General features: G+C 42.6%; 1 protein-coding gene across 7 annotated transcripts in view; it reads left to right on the plus strand.

The window, feature by feature from the left end:
- The window catches only part of MYO5A (myosin VA), a 98892-nt gene that overhangs the window by 46212 nt on the left and 34944 nt on the right, over positions 1-17736 (plus strand). For 4 of the 7 annotated variants that reach the window (XM_033070250.2, XM_033070251.2, XM_033070245.2 and 1 more), the window contains exons 6-19: positions 761-904; positions 1660-1741; positions 3196-3303; positions 3769-3875; positions 6216-6481; positions 7042-7123; positions 9467-9607; positions 10385-10510; positions 12455-12538; positions 13890-13892; positions 15943-16104; positions 16550-16647; positions 17268-17354; positions 17444-17552. In XM_033070250.2, coding sequence (XP_032926141.1) covers positions 761-904; positions 1660-1741; positions 3196-3303; positions 3769-3875; positions 6216-6481; positions 7042-7123; positions 9467-9607; positions 10385-10510; positions 12455-12538; positions 13890-13892; positions 15943-16104; positions 16550-16647; positions 17268-17354; positions 17444-17552 — 1599 coding nt within the window. The remainder of the gene's footprint in view (positions 1-760; positions 905-1659; positions 1742-3195; positions 3304-3768; positions 3876-6215; positions 6482-7041; positions 7124-9466; positions 9608-10384; positions 10511-12454; positions 12539-13889; positions 13893-15942; positions 16105-16549; positions 16648-17267; positions 17355-17443; positions 17553-17736) is intronic. The other 3 variants (XM_033070252.2, XM_033070248.2, XM_033070247.2) reach the window with 1 other exon arrangement.

Here is a 17736-nt window from a genome sequence, read left to right on the forward strand (position 1 = left end):
ACATGTAATACAGAGGAAATGCACAGAGTATTGTTTGTTGTGTGTGAAGCTGTACTGAATTGATCTGAGAAAGTTCAGGAAGATGCAGGGCAGCATTGAGGGCTGTCTCTGGGTCAGTAACCAAGCTGCTGCAGAAGGGGTTCAATTCCAGGCAGACAGACACAGACACAAGTCTGTGCATGTTAATTTTATGTTATGGTTAGGCACACGATAAATATTTTTAATTTTTTTGTTTGTAGAAATAGTTTGGAAATGTGGTGATTAGAGAGTAATAGTAATGATAAACTGTTAGCCAGGCAGAACAGAGTGGGCTGTGGGTTTGCAATAGGTAGATTTCAAAAGTTACAAGTACTACAGATGTATGTATACACCTACACATAGAAATATATCCAGGTGAAATGATTCTTACAGTTTTACTAAGTCCTTGAAAGAAATCTGTGTGTATGTGAGCTTTCTGTTAGACTCTTTATTTCCTTTTGAAAGACTTGAAAGATAAATAAAGGATTTTTAGCTGTAAAATTAGACTATGTGGAAGTGAAATAATTTCTAGGCATATCAGCTCCCAGTCTTACATTAATGAAATAACTGCATTTTGATGTAACTTGTTGACCAGGCAGAGACCGTTCTTCGTTAAATTTTTGATTATTTTTAAACCAGGACATTATTAATGTTGTTAAGTGTTTATGAACCATGTAGATGATTAAATAGATGTGATAATTTCTACAAGCTGTTTAACCTTTACAACATTCCCTTTTTTCAGTCTATTGGAAATGCCAAAACTACCAGGAATGACAACAGCAGTCGCTTTGGTAAATACATTGAAATTGGTTTTGATAAGAGGTATCGAATCATTGGTGCTAACATGAGAACTTACCTCTTGGAAAAATCCAGAGTGGTGTTTCAGGTAATGCTGATGTAATCTCTTCATTTTGTTATGTCATACTTGAACCAATCCACTGTCCCACACCTCCTCTCCATCTTTGCCTGCCTTATAGTCTACAGCTCAGTAAAAATGGACTTGTCCTCGACTGGCATAATTAATACTAATTATGGTTTGTACCACGTGGGGATGTTACATGAGCTGTTGTGTATTTTAAAAGTAAAAGACAGTTATAGCACATGGTTTAGCTGAAAGAGAGTATTTTTCATTTCTTTTTGGTTTGAAGGTAAGGAATGTATAGTGCTTAAGTTCAGAATAATGGTGTTGGTCATGAGTCATCACCACCTGAGCTGTGTTTGTCCTTCATTTTAGAATTCAAGCTTTGCCTTGGCAAGGAAGATACTTCCTTTACCAGCTTGCTATAAATGCTGAGGCAAATAGTGTTAGTTATTTTTGGAAAATGAAAAACTTCTGAATATGATCATTTCATTCACCTACAGAATCCTGATCTATAATTAATAGTAATCTACAGTTCTGAACAGTGAAATCATGCCTTTTTTTAAATGAAAATGCCTGCATGCTTCTTGCTGTTGAAAATGGATTAAATTAACCAAGAAGGAAGAGATAGATGCTGATTTATCTTTCTTTTTTCCATGTGGCTTCTGTGCTCTTAATGCTCTTGCTGGAGAAAGGATTATACATAGTAATTAATTTCTGCTCATGGTTATTTCTGCCACTTGTTAAGTGGTGAATAATAAAAATTTCCTTTCTTTTTAAAGGCAGAAGAGGAGAGAAATTACCACATCTTTTACCAGCTTTGTGCCTCTGCAGCATTGCCTGAGTTTAAAACTCTACGATTAGGTATGACATTCACTGTTGTTATGTTGTGTGATTGTAGGGACAAAGCAGCATCTCTGAGCTTTTTGAGCCAAAGGCACAAATGAAGAATTGCTGGCTTTTAAATTCTAAACTTTTAAATCTTCAAGTACTAAAAGGTATTGAAAATAACTAAAATGATAGACCTTGAACTTTGCGGTTTTCTGATACAACAAAAGTAACAGATTTGTTTATTCAGCAGACTCTAATACACTGCAGTTGCAATCAATAGGGCTTACTATGTCCTGGAGGGTGAAATGCTTTTCTCTTAGTTCTTTAAAAACTTTTTTCCATTGTTCCAGCCACTAGAGAATTTTACCCTTTCTGGTATAAGCATCTGAAAAGCTTATTTTGAATCTGCATACTTTTACTTGGGCTGTTAGCAACATTTACTTTACAATCTGTTAACCTGGTGATCAAAAAGCAGATGAGAGAATTTTTTCTTTTATCAAATTAAAATGTTGATAGAAGAAGGGTTTCTCATTTTACAGGAGTTGGTGCTTTGTAGAAGAAGAGCATGATGATGACCTGAGACAATCATTTCATCATTTAAAAAATTCAGTTTAAATTGCAGTGCTTCCTGTATGTTTTTAAAAGTTGGTTTCATGGTAGGAAAACGGCACAGCCTGTGCTGGTTTCTGAAATACTTTTCTGGTTTGAGAGTGTTTCTCTGCTCTTCTGCACCACGCTGGCACATTTAGGATTCACATCTGCTAACACAGGAAAGAAAGGAACTGATGTAATTATAACTGAAGAAGCCATTTAGCAGACTTCTCTTTCAGCATTCTTGGAAGCTTAGCTGATCAGAAGAAAAGGAGTCTGTTAGTGCAGCTGGAAGCACGGCCAGTGAAACCATAGGAACTCACACAGGAGAGCTGCTGGTGTCCCAGTGGAGCCCAGTGCTGTCCCCAGAGCAGTATGAAGCTCTCTCTTCTCCAACCTCACCTTCTCAGCCTGAATGGATCACACTCATAAGGCTGAGCCAGGCCATAAATTAGAAAAGAGAACAAAATGGGCAAAAAATAATATCCTGATGCAGTCATAGCACAGTAATATCTGTGCTATTGGAGCATATTTCCAAAGTGCTGCTGCTCTCAGCTCTGTGGGTGCTGCATTTGTGGTGGGCTCAGGTAAGCAGCTGAAGAGTAACTGCTTCCAAAGTGATTATTGCACAGCTGTGGAAGTCTGAACCAAGGTTAGGTAGAGAATATGCTTGAGGACCTGCTGTGGGTCCCAGGTAGCTAAAAGAATACTTACTTGCACAGTTAAATATTGAAAAAACTACTCTTTAGAATAAGTGTGTCTTATGAGCCAGAAGGCAAAAATATATGTCAGATCATGGATTCTGCCAAGAACAACTTAATCATGACCTAGCTTTACAGATGTGCTGTGAATTTCTGCATCCATATGTGTAAAATATGTATTTTTTATTATTACAGGGAATGCAAATTTCTTTCACTATACAAAGCAAGGTGGGAGCCCCATGATTGATGGTGTTGATGATGCTAAGGAAATGGTGAACACCAGGCAGGCCTGCACTTTGCTAGGTAATTGGTACATCACAGTCATATCCTAAATCTGATACTCTAGCAAGTGTTTTCTGTATTATCTGTGTATATTTTTTCATACTCTGTATTGTTTAAAACCAGGAGAATTTGATAAACTTTGGGGCTGAGGTACGTGTATTGCATGAAGAAGGTATTTAAATTGTACTAGAATTATAAATCTAAGAGGAGCACACATTATGTGAACATAACTGGTGGATTCCCTTGGTGTAACATATACAGTGCTGGAGGTCACTGACAAAGCACTTTGAAACAGCAAATTAAATGATTCATTTTAATGGATTTTTTTTTTCATCTGGTTGTAAAATGTTTTTTATAGAAGTGGAGCCAATTAGTACTGTCAAATGTCAAAGTCACACACAGCAGTCACAGTTTTTCTCTCCTTAATAAATTTTTTCATCAACTGCAGCTCTCTCCATTCAAAACATTTTATTCATCCTTTTCCAGGGATTAGTGATTCCTACCAGATGGGAATTTTTCGAATCCTTGCTGGCATCCTTCACTTGGGCAACGTGGAGTTTGCATCTCGGGATTCTGACAGCTGCACTGTTCCTGTGAGTAGCAGATGAGCTGAAGGGCATGGTTTGCACTCTGACAGGTCTGCCTTCTGCTTGTTTGCAGGGACCTCTTCTGAAAAAGAGTAAAATGGAAATGGTTTATTTCTAATTTGCTAACATTTTCAGTTGTTTGCAGATAAATTCAACTCTTCTGAGTTTAGAGGCTTTAGACAGTACTCTCTGTATTATAACATTGGTAGACAATTATAACTGTAATTGATTTGTCCTAGAAATGTCTAGTAAGCAGGCTAGCTTTGATGTCCTGAGCAGGTGTCTAGATCTTTATATTCCTACATGAATACCTTCCCTGCACACAGTAAATGCTTTGCCAGATAGGTTTTTTTGACATGAAGTGCCAGAATGCCCTAAATAATTGCAAAATAAATGCTTTGCAGAGTCCTCTGGGATGTCTAGACATGAGCATAGGATATACAGATACGATTTGTGTGAGTCATCTAAGTGTCATGGTTTTATCAGTTCTTTTTTGCCTTGGAGATCAGCAATGATGACTGCATAGTCTGATCTGAAAAACCCCCTCATTTGAGGGCCCAGGTTTCTTATCCATATTCTGGAGATGAGAAACAAAACAGTTCTGGCTGGTCTCTTCTTTAGTGACCAAATTTTTCTTCTGCCTCCCTTTGAATGTCCACTGCTGACCTGCACAGCCTTCATGTTTCTCTCTCTTGCAATAGTAGCCACACTTTCAGAGTTTTTTTCTTTTCTCACTGCCAGTCCCTTTCTCAAGAATCTGCAGTGGCTGTTTGTGGAGCTGAGCCAGCAGGGCCTTCATGGGGCCAGAGAGATTGGTGTTCCTGCCCTGACACCACCTGCCCGTGGGGTCTAATAGTTGCTTTGAAACCACAGCAATAGTCTGGCTCCTTGGTGTCTTATAAAGGTTGTCACTACAAAGAAATGTCATTTAATGATAGCAGGTAGAAAGCTGATGAGCCCCGGGACATGAGAAGCTTGCCTGTGTTGGGATGAGTTTCTCCAGTGCAGGAATCCCACTGGCTGAGCTGGTAAAAAGCTGCAGGTTCCTGTGCAGCCCTGTGCTGGCCTGACAACACCTGGCAGGCAGTGGTGAATGTGTGCTCAGGGGCTTTGCCTGGGCTGTGCTGCTCTCTGGCAGTAGCCATGGCCCCACAGAGCTGTGTGCCATGCAGACTGCTGGCAGGAGCAGTGGTGCTGCAGGGTGCTCAGCAAAGGGCTCCCTGTGCTGCTGTGGTAGGGAATCAGTTTGTTTAATGTCAGCTTGAGCAACCCTAATGTGACACTCTTTTGTGCAGTGATCATAATTATTCTTACTTTATTACTATCTTCCAAACCAGTAAAACATACTCAGTTAATTGGATTTTGGAGGTGTAGCTGCATGGAGCCTATATGCTGTAAGAACTAGAAAAAGCCCCAGAGAAGTCACAAGGATGTGGAAATATTTAAAGCTGATGTACCCTGAAGCTGTAGGACATGTGGTAACAGTCCTGTGCCATCTGTCCTTGTCAAGGCATGCTTGTCAGTGTGCTGCTGAGCCAGCAGGTGCAAGGGAAGCATGATGAGGAGGCAGTGCTAGGGGAGCTCCTGAGGAGGACAGACCTGTCTGTCCTCCTGGATTTCTAGTGATCAGTTTGCATGTTAGTCACAAAGTGTAGTATCTTACTGAGTGGTAACTGCACTGCACTGATCTTTATGCAGAAATCTTATATACCTAGCTCAACATACAAGCCTTGCTGGTTGATGTTACCCAGTTAAACAAAGCTCAGTTTTTTCTCTTGTACAGTTCACTGAGAGCTTGAGAACATCTTTAGTGTGCTGCAGTCTCTTAGTGTTTGTCTCCAGAATTCACTGAGAAAACACTTTAAGTATTTCTTTGTTAAGAGACCAGAGCACTAAAGCCCTTCCCCACTTGTTTCTTGGCTGGGGCTGCATTGCCTCATTGCCCATCACTCCCTGCCATGGCTGGATGTGAGCAGGCAAGAGCCCACTCAGGAGCTGCTGTCCACTCGGCCTGAGACAGGTGTAGCAATTCAAAATAGCAAGCCCACCCCAGCAATGCCAGATGATTACTTTTTCTGAAGGTTGCAGGTTCCCTGTGTGAAGCATTTTGGTGAACTCAAATATAGTAAAATAAATGCCTTTGAGGAAGCTTATTCACTGATTCACTTCAGCAGTGTGAATGTGCTAAGTGGGTAGGCAGCTTGCTGTGTTTTGAAGGAGGAAGAGCTGAGGAAGCTGCTGTTGCTGCTTATTGCAGGATCGCTGAAGCAGGCAGTGCTGTTTGCATGGTTGTGTCTTTGCTATGGGTAATACTGTTTCAATGTCTAATGAACTTGTTTTTATTAGCCCAAGCATGAACCCCTCACCATCTTCTGTGACCTCATGGGTGTGGAGTACGAGGAGATGTCCCACTGGCTTTGCCATAGGAAGCTCGCCACTGCCACTGAAACCTACATCAAGCCAATTTCCAAACTTCATGCCATCAATGCCAGAGATGCACTTGCCAAACATATCTATGCTAATCTCTTTAACTGGATTGTAGATCATGTGAACAAAGCCCTTCACGCTACTGTAAAACAGCATTCTTTCATCGGGGTGTTGGACATCTATGGGTGAGTTTTTGTCAGAGATGTGACACTCTTACATAATTACCTGACTGCAGAGCATCCTTGTCTCTGTCATCTAGCACTGCATGGATTACACACAAAAAAACCCCCAAACTTTAGCACCTGCTTATTGCAGCTGAAGGAAGTAGGTGTTTAGTTTTGACACACTAAGAGCTTTGTCCTGACTTTGACGTTTATAGTGGGATTTCAGATTTTTGCTGTTAGTAGTTCATTCATCTGTTGCATTTTGGAAAGTTAGAGGGCAATTTTCATGTCATGTTCCTCCAAGGTGGCATTTACAGAGAGGACAGAGATAGCTAATGTGCTCTCCAGGAACATCAGTCCTTTCCCTGAGTTCCTCATCCCTGCCTAGAGGGGAAGCATCACTAAACTGCCTATGCAGTACAATTTGCCAATTCCCTGTGTGTTTTTTTGCTTGTTCTGTGTTATTTGTGCCTGAAATGATTCAATGAGTTTAACTGGAGGGAGGGAATTTAAAATTTTGGGGTAATTTAATCTTTTTTTCTTTCAGTACCCTAGTAATTTTGAGTATATGCCTATTTTAGATTTGAAACATTCGAAATCAACAGCTTTGAACAGTTCTGTATCAATTATGCCAATGAAAAACTGCAGCAGCAGTTCAATATGGTAAGTAGGAAATGACTGGCATTTCCTCTTCCCTTTCCCCTCATCCAAGTCCATTCTGCTAATTGGGTCCCCAGTGGTTAGGATGAATTCCTTCAGTCTATTAAGCAGCTGTCCTGGCCGTGGGCTTTGAGGGATGGGGAAAGATCGACTATCTCCCAGAAATAGATTTTATGACTAACTGCTGCTCTGGGACTGTTTGAAATTCTGATCACAGTAACAATTATAAGGCAGAAGCAGTGCTTGGCAATTAAGACCCTGAGATTGCCTGTCAGTGTGGATGGAGTCAGAGTCAGTGGTGGCTCCATAACCTCCGAGAGCCCCTGGATGGGCAGGGGAGAGCCGGGCTTTGCTGCGGAGATTCGCCCGCGCTTCCTCCCCGCTGTTACTTTTTGAGGCTTTTCAGCTGCATCCTGAAGTTGATGAATGACGTGTGGCAGAGGGTGGCTCTTCCCCCTCCTCCAGAGAGATCACGATTCTCTCCTCAGCCTCAGTGACGTTTGCAATTACATATCTTACCTGCATAATGATGAGGCAAGTTATTTCTGCCAGGTCTGTTGCTAGGCTCTGCTGCAGCGCCGGGGTAGCTCTGACCTCTCATTCTGATCCTGCCTGTGTGGCAGTGTGTGCTCACAGGGCTGAATCCCCTGTGCCGTGGTTCCCATGTTCCAGGGTGCTGGAGCAGAGGCTAGGCTCTCCAGCCCTGGCATGCCCTTTCTGTGTGGGTAGTGCCATGGCTGGCTTCAGCTCCAGTAGTGGGATGTGGTAACTGCAAGGCACAGGGCGTCTTGGAGTTTTCTCAGCTGTACAGCAGAATCTAGTTGCTGTGAGAGCTGTAATGGTTCTCTTCTTCAGTAAAGATAGCTGTGCCCCTGTTCCCTTCACTCTCGTGCCATTGCTGTAAGCACCTGCCTTGTGAAGGAGGGGGTGACAGGGCTGTTGTGTTGATGTCCTGCCAAGCTGCCAAACCCAGTGCTGCTGAGCATGGACCTGTTGGGTTGCCATGCAGGCTCACAGAGTGGAGGTTGCTTTGAATTAAATCTTTGTGGCTGGTGGCAGCCAGCAAACCTTCATGTGCTGCCTGGAGCAGCCTGAGCCTGGCTGAGGCTGCTTGGGAACTGCTCGACCACCCTGCCCTGCCTGGTGCCCAGCACCCACGGGGAAGATCAGGTCTGAAGGCATTTTTCACCACCTAATTGCTGGTTCTTTCACAGTGAAAAAACGGGTTTCTGTTTTCTTTCAGATCTTGGGTTGGATATGGCTCCAGGAGAAGCTGCCAGGGCTTCCCTGCCAGGTGCAGGGTGGGAATGGCTCCCACGGGCGCGGCTGAGCAGCGCAGTGCTGGGGAGGGTGGTGTTGAGCTGATGTAACACGGGGATGAACAGCTTTGTCAGGGCAGGTGTGTGCTGGGGAGCTGTGAGGTGTCTGTGGGCTGTGCACTGAGCTCAGGGCACTGGGGCTGGCACCCCAGTTCAGGTGTTGTGGCACCCCCAGACCCTGCCCTTGCTGCTTGGTGCTGCACTCCCAGCACGCCTCCACCTGCCACAGCAGCTTTGAGCGTGCAGAAAAATGTAAGTGGGGGATGAAGCATCATCAAAAATAACTGGAGTCAGCAGTCTTTTTGGTTTTTCAAAGTGCTTGTTCTATTAAGACCACAGTTTGCCTGTTTAATATCTTATTCTGTTTTTTCCTGAAGTTTCAATTCATCTCTTATGCACATTTCATTAAAGCTGTGCAGGTTGTTTGTGATAATATTTTTTAATAAATATACAACTACATGGTTACTGATCTTTGTACCTGATAAATCTGTCACAGAATTTTCCTTAAAGGATTTCTAGTGCTAATGCTCCTTCAGCTTTTGCTGAAGTGTAAATTTTAATGCAGTGCGTCATGTTAGAAAAAAAATCAGCAGCCATTTAAGAGGAAATAGAGCTCTGTTCTTTTACAAGGAAACACAAAAGTATTTATAGTGAAACTTTGCTTCAAATAGAGCAGGGTTCGTAATTCCCAATCATAAAAGCATGGCACATTCCACTTTATAGGTTGCTGTTCCTGCACTTGAAAGGGTTTTGTGTTGGTTTTTTTCTTAGAGAAAAGAGCTTATGGTAATAGTGGGACAATATAGTAAAAAGATAGGATATTTGCAGAGAATATGGAGTACTTTAATTTAGGCTGTTGCTTTTAGGCCAGGAAAAAAGGTTAATTTGTTTTTCATACACTTGTTAAAGAGTTATTCAGTTGAGGTATTGTGTCACTTGACAGCCTGGATTAATGTGCCAAGATGAATTCAGTTGAATTAATTCTGCATTTCATTTCACAGAAAACTGTTTTCCTTTTGCCCTGCAGCATGTCTTTAAGCTGGAACAAGAAGAATATATGAAGGAACAAATACCGTGGACCTTGATTGATTTCTACGACAATCAGCCTTGCATCAACCTCATAGAGGCCAAAATGGGAGTTCTGGATCTGTTGGATGAGGAGTGCAAGGTGTGTGTTCAAGGGCTTTCATAGAGAAAGGGGCCATCAGCTGTCCTGCTTCTGGGCCTCACAGGGAAAAGTCATCTGCACACAGTTGTCATTTTGGCACACTGCTGGTGCAAGAATTTGGAAAGCTTACAAACAGAACTGGCAATTACAGGAGGATAATTTTTTTGGTTTTTTTAGTAATGAACTCTCCTCCACTTCCCCTCCATCATATATCTGTAGCTCTTCCTGTGTCTCTGATCAACTTTGTTTGGACTTTGACAGTTTTGTCTTCCTTGAGGATAAGTGAGTGCAGTCCTTGGTCCTGTCAGATTTCCCCAAACTGCCCCTTGCTTGGTGTTTCACTCTTTGTCTTTTATCTTGGTTTATTTTATGCCAAGCCATGTACAGGGGATGGCTCAAAGTGTCTACCTCAGTGGAAACCCAGCTTGGGGTTCTTATTTATCACAAAGCATCACAAGAAATCTCTGATGGAGGTGGATGATCTGCTCAGTCTGGTAATGTGCCTTTGGGATCCCTGCCTTCAGGTGTGTGATGCTGGAGGCATTGTTGGTGCCACATGTGTCCCAGCAGCTGCACCTGCTGCCAGTGCCCAGAACCCCATGTGGAACTGGCAAGCACACAGCTGGTTACTGTGTCCTTGCTTCTGGCAGTGCTGGGAATCCAAGGAGCTGGGATGTGAAAGCAAATCATCAAGTGTTGTCCCCCATCTTCTTAAATGCTTTTGCTACTGAAAAGTTCTCAAGACATTTTGAGTGTATTCTGTATTCTTTTCCGTAGATGCCAAAAGGCTCAGATGACTCTTGGGCCCAAAAACTCTACAATACTCATTTGAATAAATGTGCTCTCTTTGAAAAACCACGTATGTCCAATAAAGCCTTTATCATCAAGCACTTTGCTGACAAGGTAAGGACTTTTCCTGCAGTGCTGCTTTCATGCTGGTGTGTGGGAGGAGATCCTGGGGCTGCTGCAGGCAGAGACTGGGCAGTGGCATCCCTGCCTCTACTCAGCTCTTTCAGAAGTGTGCCTGCCTCTACACCTGGTCAGGAGCTGTGCAGAGCCAGGGACACACACGAGCTCCTGACTCCATCACATGCTGTAACCACTGACCATCCTTTTGCCTAACATGGAAGCTCAGTGCATTTGCAGCTTCAACATGATTGTATCAATTCCAGTTATGCAACAGAAATGTACAAAAAAGGAAATCCTGTAGCCTACTCTTTTTAGCTAAAGAGCAGCAAGGAATTAATGTGGTTTTTGCTGCTGTCTCAGTGTGCAAAGAGGAGAGAGGCTAACACACCCTCTTCTATTGCTGGAGCAGTGTGTGCTGCTCCCACCCTCGCCTCGGCTGTGCAGGGAACAGCTATTTCTGGGGAGCTGAGGGGTGTCTGTGGACTGCATGTCATGTTCAGCTCCTAACAGTCATCAAACTGAGCCACTCCTCAGTTTAAAACAAAAAAAATAATGTCATTTAATACGATTGTCCTGTTATAAAGAAAAGCTGCCTCAGAATATTGTCAGCTTTGTCAAAAAAGGTTTCAAGAAGCTCTCAGATTCTTATCAGCAGGTCTGCACATGCTGACATGGGGGTTGGAGGCCTTTATCTCCCTCTGCTATTCTCCCAGACTCCTGAATTTATGTGTGGAAGAAGGGTCCTATTCTCTTTGCATCTACTGTTACCTTAATGAAAGCAGCAAGAACATCTCTGTAACTGTTTAGATTCACGAGTTCTGATCTATTTTGTGGATGAGAGAACAAGAAGGAATTAATTAATGTTCCATAATTGTTCATTAGGCTAAACTGTGATATTGAAAGCAAGGCTTTCCTGTGTCTAGTCTGTGAGCAGCAAGGGCCAAGGAAAGCAGAAAGTAGCTGCAAGCAGGTACTAGCAAAGCTCTGAGCTCTGCTGTGCTGCCCATGCTAAGCATTTTATGTTTTCTGTGTGCTTACATGAATGTACACAGACATGTGGGAGGAGAAATAAAGCCTCAGCTGGCAGGTCAGCAGTGTGTGCTGGACAAGGCAGGGATGCTGCTGCCCTCTCCTGGCTTGGCCTCCTGCAGTAAGAGCATGGATGGTGCCCCAGGTACTGCTCAGAGTGGGCTTCCAGCTGCAGAGAAACCCTGGGGACATGCTCTGTCCTCTTCCCAGGGAATTCCTTGAAGGGTTTTGCAGCTCAGGGTATAATGTCATTCTGCAAGCATTGATAAATGGACTTTTGCAAATAGTTTTGGTTTCCTTTCAGCTTTGAATTAGGACAGTGAAATAAATGGTAGGTTTTTATCTGACACTGGCTGTTCTTTGGTCCAGGAGATGCTGTAGCTCTGTGACAGAGGGTTGTTATGTATTGTCACAACATTCAGACATTTGATTGCTCCTGGTAAAATTAGTCCTTCAGTGCACAAATGAGCCATTTCCACAATAATCTGCAGGCAGATGTACTTACTGCCTCTCAGCTAATGAGATGAGAGATACTTTGTTCTGTGGCATCTGGATTTCAGGCAGCTCTGCAGCCCTGAGGAGTTCAGTGAAGGAGATGCTCAGCACACACTTTGATTCTTCACCCTTGTGGTAACCATTCAGTCATGCTGCCTTTCCACGAGCTGCTCAGCAGTGAAGCATGCCTGGTGTAATGCAATAGCAGTATTCCTCTTATTTTATTAATGTTCTACATTTTAATGGAAAGCACTCTTTGAGGAAAATCTGTATTTAACAAAGATGCACTTGGGAGCTGATATTTTCAGTATGTAAAAGAATTGTGTTTTAAATGTGAGTGTTATAGCTGGTTATGTGTAAATTGTTCTTATTTAATACTTTTAATACTTTTTCGTGTAAAATGATGGCTTTCAGGTGGAATATCAATGTGAAGGCTTTTTGGAAAAGAATAAAGACACAGTTTATGAAGAACAAATTAAGGTTCTAAAATCAAGTAAGGTTAGTATAAGGATTTTTTTTCCTCTTTTGCAGTTATGAATCCTTGAATTAAGGGTCATAGAAGACTTCTTATAAACCCGGGAAATATTTCTCCTTTAGTATCAGATCAACTGAAATTGAACGTAGTTTGTGTTTTTCTTGGTTATCTGCATGAATTTAGGAAGTCCTATATCCTAACTTTTTCCATGTAAGATCAGTCTATTTAGTCACTAATTTCACTGTTTGTGGGTCGTTGTTGTTGTTGTTTTGGGGGTTCTTTTGTTTGGTTTGGGTTTTTGAGTGGGGGGAGGGGATGTGGGGAGGGGCTTTCTTTTTCACAAAATTTTGCTCTATTTTCTGCAGACATGTCAATAACTTCTGATATACTGTAGTGGTATAAGAAGGCTTAACAGTTAAGCCCTTAATTTTATAACCTGAAAACAGAAACTCCTTGTTTATGGCATGACAACTGAGCAGAAAATTTCTGAAGGAGAGACAAGTTTGCTTCCTGAAGAAAAATGAGAGAGGAATAAAATATATAGACCCTAAGGGCACAAACCAGAACTTAGAGTCCTGTGTCCTTGATATCTATGAAAGAAAGATAACATCTGAATTGAAAAATACTGCATGGAGGAATATTATAGAACAGGCCTTCAGTGGCATCATCTGTGTTTTGTAATGGCAGAAATGCTGGTTGTGCTCTCAGAAATGTGAAGCCAATTAACTTGACATTGCACAGTGATGGCTGTTGGGAATTTGCTAGCTCTAATGGCCCAGGAAGCTGGGTATTAAGGACAGGCTATTTAAAATTATGCTATTCTATCAGGAAAACCAACATTTTTCTCTTCTGTTTCTATTCTGAGCAGATAATATGAAGCTAAATGATTAAAACATTAAAACTGAAACACCACAGCAGACTTTCCACTGGGAGAAGTGTTGAAGTGGTTTAAGTGAAGCCACTTTCTGGGGGTGGAGGGGCAGACAGGTGACACCTTTGGGGAGCTGGCAGAGGCCAGCCAGGCACTCTGGGCAGGACAGGGGGACAGGATGCTCCAAGGGATGTCAGCCAGTGACTGAGGGACAGACAGTGGGGACAGAGCTGCTGGAAGAGCCTGACAGCAGCTTGGGCAGGCTTAGTGTAGCTTGAGGCAGCTCAGTCTAAACACTAAAAAACAACGTGGTTTTACCCCATGGTAAGTTTTGCCAAGACCAGTGTAAATAATGTTTCATTTTTGTTTTTTATCAGTGTCTCTTTGTTATGAATTCTAATTGTATTTGTTATGAATTCTAATTGTAGTAGAACTGCATTTCTGATTTTTATTTTATTTCGTTGGTGGTGATGTTTTTTGGGTTTGCTGTGCACATCCAACAGAAGGTAATTCTAAATTGAATGCATCATCTGTCATCCTGCCCATGCCCACTCTCACAGTTTGGATGCTTCTTTGCTCTCCAAAGTGCATGACACTGCTCTTGGCAGGCACTGTAGAGCTCAACTATTTATTTTGGCCTTCTCTGTAAATCCACCCACAGAACCTCTGTGAACTAGTTCAGTTTCCATGCATGCATCATGAAAGCAATTCAACAGTCCTGGGCTTTTATGCTTGCTACTGGCATGATTGTTAAAATCTTCTGTTGTGCTCTGTATTGAAAGAAATGATCTGTAAGATTGTTAGCAGCATGTGTGTTAAGTTGTCTGAACAAATTACAGGGAAGAAATTCTTGCTTGCTTGTTTTCTATCATGTGAATTATCTACCCTCTGATCAGTGTTCTCCCTCTCTCTGAACACTCCTAGTGTTCTGTGAAACAATGGAAATTGGTAAGATACTAAAACCCAAAGAGGAGTAGTCCTGCAGTGTGGGTCACTGCAGCACTGCTCCTCTATTGCTGGCCTGTACTGGAGAGGCCAGACATTGTTCCTTTCTTCTGCTTGGGGTAACTGGGCCAGTGTCTATGAAAACAGTGCCTTTGACATTTCCCAGGGCTGGAGAAAGGGAATGAAACCTAGGTATGGACAGCTTAGAACAGCTCATCCATCTGCAATTGAGACAATGGGGACCCTGTTCCTACCCCACCTCTGGTGTGTGGGAGCATCAGGAACTTCAGAAAAAATCATATTGCATTCAATAAGTTTCTGAACAGGCTGGAAACACCTGGCTCTGTAGCTCAGCTGCCTGTGCACACCAACTCACTGCATCACAGGCATCTAACAAAGAGGTGATAGCCAATCATCCTCAACTCTGTGTTGAGTCAGTGGAAGGAGAAGAGTAAATCACCCTCAGATAATGTTCTTCCACCAGCTACAGAGGTAGGCTCAGGTGAGATAAAACCAAGCTGTGATACTCCTTTTTAAGTTCAGGAAATTAGAATACCTTTGTAGCAACCTTAGTCATTCTGTAATGCTGCAGTGCTGTGCTGGCTGCTCCTGGGGAACATTTGATGTCCCCTCCCAGCCCATGTGGCACAAGCACAGAGCACAGGTGCCATTTCGTTGTGCAGTGTGCTCCATTGGTTGTTGTGTCTACTCACCAAGTTTTATAAGACAAAATCAATTTTTAATTTTTTTTTTTATGTTGTACTTGGCCCAAGCACTTTCTAGTACTGAAAAATGAATGTTCCTCTCTCTTGGGAAAAAATGCACAGATGCTAGATATAAAATTATTCATGGACAGGTAGAGAAGTTCAGGTTCTCTTATAATGTTTCTGAAGTGCTGTAGGTGTCAGTAGAAAGACCTGATGGTGTTATTTTTAGTTGTAAGTTGCATCAAAGCAGCTGTTATTTATCACTATATTTTGTAGCCGTTAGAGAAAGGAACCAGAAGTTCTGTGTGGTATTTGGAAAGACATTTCAGGTTTTTGTTCCACTCCCACTGGCAGGGAGTAGATCTCAGTCAGATAAATTTGGCTAGTGTTTTTTTTCCAGTTGATGGTTCCTCTTTTAAGCTGATTATTTCAATTTGGAGTGATAAAGCAGGAATCATCTTTGCTGCTTGCTGCTTTATTCAGTGTCCCAGATACCTCTCAACCACAAAGGAGACTGATGCTCCATTGGAATATGAGAGGACCCTGTTGTTTCCTTCTTAGATCAAAGCAGTCATTTATAATTGCAACTGGTACTTATGAAACTGCTGTTGGTATCTAACAGTTCCACACGGCTGTTGTTGGCTATATGAAAAAAAACCTCAAATCAGAATTTTATCTTCAGAAGGAGATCCACTGATCAAACCCACAAAAAGTTTTGGTATTAAATCATGGCCCACTCACTACACCATTTGGCCTGTCTGCTTTTTGCATTTGTCCCCTGTGAAGTTCAACAAAAATGCAGTTCTTACAAAAACTGAGCCTGGAATTTAACCTGAAGCACAATCAGGTGCAGTTGCTTGCTGGATTCTTAACTCTCTATGTATTTTTTATGCTGTCACACCAGTTTAAGCTGCTGCTGGAGTTATTCCAGGATGAGGAGAAGGTTCTCAGTCCCACATCAGCAACCCCTTCAGGGCGTGTGCCTCTGTCTCGAATGCCCATCAAACCTGCCAAGGCCAGGCCAGGGCAAGCCAGCAAGGAGCACAAGAAAACTGTGGGACATCAGGTGAGTTTGAAGATGCAGCTCTATTAAATAATCTCTCCCTTTACCTTCTGTCTCATAGGTCTCAAGGTGTGCTGGTGTGATTTTGAGAGAGGTGCAGTTTGTTGTGACTTATAGTTTGGCACAAATAGTCCCTGGTTACTGATGTGCTTTGAGGCAGCCTATGCTTTTCAAAACAAATTTAACATGGAAGATGAGACTTGAGAAGTTTTGAAAATCTTAAACTGGGTCTTTTGGATCATGGGCCACTTTGATTCAAATCAAAATTGGGATTAAATCCCCAGAAAACAGGGTTCCAGTTATCAGTGGCCAAGCATAAAATATCCACATATCTTTGCCATAATTAAAAGTATGCAAATCAGGTCTGCTTTGTGAGATTATCTCAAAGATGACTGAGCTTATTGAGGCTATTCCCTGACATTTTTGTTTCATTTTCTTTTTCAAAAAGTTTCGAAACTCTCTTCATCTGCTGATGGAAACCCTGAATGCTACAACTCCACACTACGTGCGCTGTATTAAGCCCAATGACTTCAAGTTTCCGTTCACGTAAGATGCCAGCTCCTGGGTGGTGTGAGTAGCCTGTGGTGGGAGGGGATTGCCCAAGGCCACTGAGGAGGATCAAGGCTCTGCTGAGGAGTGAGGTGCTGTGTCTCCTTTCTCTGGCTGTGGATTCACTGTGTGTGTGTACGTGTATTACAGCAGGAGATGTTTGGGGATGAATAGAAGAAATATTTCCTGGTTCCTTTTTTCTGTTTATGGTGATACGTGAGAAAAAAATGCCAACATTTTCATTGCTAGCAATTTTAAATGTAACTGGTGGTTTGCATTCCTTGAGCTCATTTGACATTTGCTGGAATTTGCTTTATTAGATTTCAAAGCCTTTTTCATTGCCTTTTTTTTTCATATATGAACTTGGTTAGAGTTCTTCTCAAAGCCCAGGCACAGAAAGGCTCCTGTAGCTCTTGTGCTGGCCAGCAGGAAGTGCCAGTGGGCTCTGACAGTTCTCCAGCCAGGCTGTCCTGTTACCCCTGAGTTTCAGGAGCACCTTACTACCCACCACATCCACCCTGCTCCCCACTGTCCCTCTTCTCCCCTGGGTGTGCCCACAGCCAGGACCCCCAGATAATGCAAACCCAGTCCCACAGCCTCCTTTTGTTCCTACCTAGGTTTGATGAAAAGCGGGCAGTGCAGCAGCTGAGAGCTTGTGGTGTGCTGGAGACCATCAGGATCAGTGCTGCTGGCTTCCCCTCCAGGTGTGTTTGCTCTCTTTGGATTGCTTTCAGCTGCAGTTCTTTTTGAGGTAGTGTTCATTGTTGGGACTGGCACTCTGCTTTTGGGACAGGTGGACGTACCAAGAGTTCTTCAGCCGTTACCGGGTTCTGATGAAGCAGAAAGATGTCCTTGGTGACCGAAAGCAGACGTGTAAAAATGTCCTGGAGAAGCTGATTCAGGTACTGGACTTGGTGCTGAGAGCATTTGGAATCTACAGGAATAAAGACAGTGTTTCATATTCCCTCCTCACCACACTATTTCAGTACTTCTACAAAATACTAAACCACAGATGTATCCTGTACCTCTTTGACTGCTGTTCCTTTCAACTTAGAATCAAATAGACAAAAAATTAATTTTTTTTCA

Source organism: Catharus ustulatus, chromosome 12 (assembly GCF_009819885.2).
Source record: "Catharus ustulatus isolate bCatUst1 chromosome 12, bCatUst1.pri.v2, whole genome shotgun sequence".
NCBI classification, from domain to species: Eukaryota; Metazoa; Chordata; class Aves; order Passeriformes; family Turdidae; genus Catharus; species Catharus ustulatus.